This window comes from Atta cephalotes (assembly GCF_000143395.1).
Source record: "Atta cephalotes unplaced genomic scaffold scaffold00048, whole genome shotgun sequence".
Lineage (NCBI taxonomy): Eukaryota > Metazoa > Arthropoda > Insecta > Hymenoptera > Formicidae > Atta > Atta cephalotes.
Genome location: NW_012130112.1, coordinates 463,769 through 469,104, shown reverse-complemented (window position 1 = coordinate 469,104; position 5,336 = coordinate 463,769). Strand labels below are relative to the sequence as shown.

At 31.3% G+C, this 5,336-nt stretch overlaps 1 protein-coding gene across 1 annotated transcript in view; it reads right to left on the bottom strand.

Annotated features, from left to right (window-relative positions):
- Window positions 1-4,655, bottom strand: part of LOC105622683 (calcium-dependent secretion activator) — a 16,968-nt gene extending 12,313 nt beyond the window's left edge. The window contains exons 1-2 of the mRNA XM_012204097.1: window positions 4,233-4,655; window positions 1,923-2,090 (exon numbers count right to left, since the gene is read on the bottom strand). Of these exons, the coding sequence (XP_012059487.1) occupies window positions 1,923-2,090; window positions 4,233-4,655 (591 nt within the window). The remainder of the gene's footprint in view (window positions 1-1,922; window positions 2,091-4,232) is intronic.
- Between the last annotated feature and the right edge of the window lie 681 nt (window positions 4,656-5,336).

Genomic DNA, 5,336 nt, shown 5'->3' with positions numbered 1-5,336 from the left:
TATATATATATAATTTTATATATGCATATTGGTATCTTGAGGTGGCCCTTGCTAATCTTTTCAGAATCATTCTAGTATATGACAAACTCATTACTTTATTATTAGTAAGAAATTATTAGTAAGAAAACATTAGTAAGAAAGATTTAATGTTAAATATAATATATACCTACTTTGTGTTGAGACCATTGCCAATGTTTCCAAAATACATAATATTTATATATATAGTATAGATTGATCATTAATTTAGTAAGGCGAAAGTAAGGCGAAACTTAAACACTAATATAAATACTAATATAATGTAAGTATAAATGCTTTTTCTAGTAAAAGAATTTAATATTTTAATCATTGTAACATAATGATAATGTAATAATATTGTTGCAGGAGTTTTAGTTTACGCGTTTAAGTTTACGGCAATCGAATTTATCTATATTAAAATCATAGATACTGAAAAAATTAGCAAAGGCCCCAACGCAAGCTATTAATGCACACACAAAATTATTTTCATAATTTTTCTTTTTTTATTTTCTATTATCCAAACTACAAAAAATTTTTGGACCAACGATAGGATCTTCATAAATAATAACTGTAAATCGTAACAATATTATCTATAAAGTTTCAACTCAATCGGAGAAGTATTTCATTCAGAAAAACATCCAAAATGATTTTATAATGAAAAAGAGCAGATAGTTATGAATGTAAATCTCACGCAGCTTTACAAAACGTGAAATACGATTGCGTTGGTACAGCGGGGACAGTCTATATTTGTAGTGGCAATAATTTAATGCGATCGTACAGCTTCGATATATCTAAGAGCGACAAAGGTGAAGGTTAAACTATAAGACTCTATATAAGGCTTCGAGAAACGATTCACTACAAAAGGTTTCTCCTATTTCATAAAATTATAAATACATGTAAACTCCGTTTAAAAGGCTCCTGAATCGTGATGTCAGAAGAAAAAAAAAGCACATGAAGTGTTTTTATTCAGTGCATAGCCTATTTTCACTTACATGCTTTTTATCACTTTTTACGATTATTTACAGACTATCAGAAGAGACAGGCATAGTCTTCGTCCATTTTTAAAATGTTGAAGCGATCTCGTCATTTTATTTTTTCCAAATCCAAATTGTTCTTATTTACAAAGTTAACTTTTCACATATAGCAAGAACAAGCAGTCTTTCGTTTTGAATGAAACACGTCGAATGAATCTAATTTCATTAAAATCGAAGATGAGGTAACGATTCAAAATAATACCGACTAAAATACATAGCGTTGCATTAAAATCGGTGTGACAGAAATCGAATAAGTTATTTAGCTAACAATCGAAATTGTCTATACATGCGTGCGATTATAGCTCAGAGTTAGCGTGTAAAGTTACCATCCCATAGGTCGAATCCTGCCGAAACCTCATGCATTTTCAGAAATATGTATGTGCATATAAATTTGGCGTATCTCAAACATAATGAATATAAATATGAGGAAAAAAGTATTTAATTCTTTGTTTCTTATATTTACATCATATTTATATTTTGGTATCTAGATTAATAGGCAAGTAAAATCCTTGGAAACTTTTGGAAATTATTGGAAACTATACGTTACTTTACGAAAGAAAACCACTACCGGATGGAGATTTACTGATTCAAAACGCTCATTAAAAGCTATAGAACTTTTTTCTATAGTTCTCTATAGTAAATTTTAATTAAGCAGGGTTTTTAAAATTGGATTTAAACGTCTAATTAAAATACGAAAATTTATGTGTATGTGTATATACTGATGTAGTAATATATAGTAATGTGTCAATGACACGTAACTCGTTTATGTGTAAATCCTACTTACTATGTCTACTTACTATGTCCTTTATTTATTATCTAATCGTCTTTAGGATCCTCTTAATACAGATACAAAATATTTTATTATATATTTACCTGAAAACGAGAACATATAGTTTCCAGTTGTTGCTTCGTAACTTTCATCGGTCTTCGCGTCATGTCCATCGGTTGTTTGGCGTTGAATGGATAAGCGATACATCTAGATATGAAGACATAAAGCTGGATCCGAGTTTTCCTTTGTTCTTCTTCCCTCTCTTGCTTATCCTAAGGAAGACAAAAAAATTCGTATCGCCGGAAATAGCGCTTATTGTTAGAAAAATTATTGTCCGATTTATTTTCGTGAAAGAAATTGAATTAAGTAAAAGTTTCTCAATTGTTTCAACATTCGCAGTAAGAATTTTATTATTTCTAATATTAGATTTAATTAGTTTTTCTACGGAAAGAAGTACTCCGACACGTTATATATTTTCTTTATCACATTATTTATTTTATATCAAGTTTCACTTGCTTTTTAAACATCTAAATCCTCATCTACAATAATCAAGTTGTGTCGCATGTCATATAACGATGCGTCTAAATTATCGAGCCTGCGTCCACATTCAAAGGTTTGATGTGAATTTATATTCATTTCGATAATGTGGATATAAGATCTCTGAAAATGTGAACGCAGACTCGGCTCGCGGCTCGATGTTCTACTCGATATTCTGGACTTTAAGAATGTTGCAGAAGTTTCTAGTACAATTGTTGCAGTTGCAAGAGCTCTTATCGTAGAGAGTTAAGCCAACTTCAATTTTCTGCAATTGCGACAAGCGTGTCGCATGAGATTGGTCACTCGAGATAATAATATCTCGTCGTCAGTGTGAAAAAATCAACTTGAAGGGAAATAAATCAATTTTGCAACATTAATATTAATCATGAATTATTATTTAATATTAATTCTTATTTCTAAAGCTTAACTGCATTGATTTGCCGATATTAAAGTTAAATTATATTTTTAGGCGCTAATCTCGCATCGGTTCCTTTTTGAAACATGGACAAACAACAATTATAATTTGTAATAAAGCTTTGTTTAATTTTATTGTCATATCATATTTTGAATTGTATCATATTTAGAAAATCCTGACCAAAAAGGTGAAAAAAGTTTAAAATTTTCAATATCGTTTTATATCAAAATTGCGTGATTGTTGGAAAAAAAAAATGTGTCAAACAAAGAATACATATTTAAATACTTATTTAAATACTTATTTGAGTTGACTTCATAACAAAGAGCTTTTTTTCGTTACCACAAGAAATAATAAAAGTAATTTAAAATATTTAAAATAAAAAAGTATATATATTGCGAGAGAATGTTCTTGCAAAGAATGTCGCCATCTAAATGCAATAAAATTAAACATTTGTTAAAAACATAAAATTCTGAAGAAATAGATAATGTATGGCAGCTGAAATAGTAATTATGCACAATAAGGCCCTTTCCGAATTTCGATATTTTTCAGCTGCAATGTTAATAATAATCTTTATTATGACTCAGATAATGATAATCAATTGGGGAAGGTCGAGAAGTATATAATCTATCTATTTTTTAAATTTATTTTTAATATAGCGAGGTCCACCCCACCTTTCTCTTTGTTTAGAGATGCACGACTTTCCACGCGAAGCGACGTCTGCATTACATTCCCCTGCTTAGAAAGTCAAACGCTTCTAGGCGCTTTGGACCTCACTGACATTCTAAGAATGAATTTAGACACGGAGATAACTTGCGAAACGTACAATTTTTGTATAAGAAGTGTCCGTGAAAATCTCAAGAGTATTAATAATAATTTATTAATTAGCGTGATAATGATACAGACAGCGAATACGATTAAAATGCATAGAAAATTTGTTGATATTAAGATTATGATTATTAATTATACATATTAATTTAAGATTCTTAAATATATTTTAATAAATAAATTATTATAAATTTTGAAAAATTAAACGTGTATTAAAATTTATTAGAGTAAAAAATAATTTAGACAACTATTTCACTTAAAAAAAATCAATTATATAATTATTAAAAATTAATTAAAAATTTATCAATTAAAATAAGAATTATTTCTCTTCAGATCGTTCACTTGTCATACCGTGTGTCGGTGACTTAGCCAATCACAGCACAGCAAGTTTGGGCGACATAAGTTTGCTGACGATTATTGATGATTTGTAAGTATTGTTAGTTGGCTCTGGTGAATTTTATTGATATTCTGATTATAGAAATTCATTTAGCGACACTCTTGCAACATGTAACAAATTTTCCTACATTATTACTATTCACAACATGCGACACAACTGTGCAATTATAGATATGTATTATATAGATAAGGCTTAAAAAAAAATATTGGGAAGAGAAAGATATTCGTTGCCCTCGCATACTTGCAATTCCGCTTCTGTCTTTTCGCTGGCCACCGAAGGAGACGGACTAGTGGGTCGTTGAGCATAATTCGAGGCATCTTGAGCCGCACTCATCGATGGCGACAGAGAGTTTCTGGCGCTGGTGAGATTGGGCACGTCCAGACCGGTCCCAGTGGTTTCCTGTGGTCCCATAGTGGCACGACTTCCGGATCCATGGGTACTTGCGGTGCTCGGAGCGCCCACGTGGTTTGGACCACCAGGCGAGGCGGTAAGGCTAGATGCGAGCGAACCAACGCTACCGGAACCTGGACCGTTTCCAATACTTCCGGGATGACGACGGGAACCGTGAGAGCTACTACTCCCGGCACGGCCGCCGGCACTACCGCCATGGTGTGTATTCTGATCCTCCTCACTTTCCTCCTCGGATGAGCTTGGGTCTATCATTGTTCAAAAAGAAATGCTCTAAGGGGTACGCACGCGGTTCTTGACCCCCCCCTCACAAGAGGTCCAGCCGCTTCACGTGGTCACGGAGCCGTCGTGTTTTACTACTTCCGTAGTGTTGGTCACGCTCTTCTATAAAACTGAAATATATTATTTCTATTATTTTTTAATGTGTGCATCTATATGTATCTATGTATTGAGAAAGAGAGAGAAATTAGAATCGTCATTTATTAAACGTATAAGCATATAAATTATAAATATTATTACAAAATAAAAAGAATAATACAGTTACTACAATTAAAATATAAGATAGTAGTAAAAAAATAAAGAAAAAAATAAATTTAATAAAGAGAAAAACAGAGAGAATTACTTATGCTATTTTTTAAAATATATAACGCATATACAGAGAATAATCGATAATAAAAACAAATTTGCAACACACAAAGTACTGTAATGAGATAATATAATTAATGAAACTAATAAGTTCTTTAAAGTTAGCACATTAAGTTATATAGTTGAGAATTAGTGCGTTTTATAGTACGAAGTAAAACCATTCCCTTTCTCTTATACAAACCCGGATTATTTTAAATTAAGCGTTTAAATTAAATATAGCGAGTTTAATTATCTCGATTAAGTTAGGAATTTCATACTAATAAGTGTAAGGCAAATTATAGTTACTGTGTG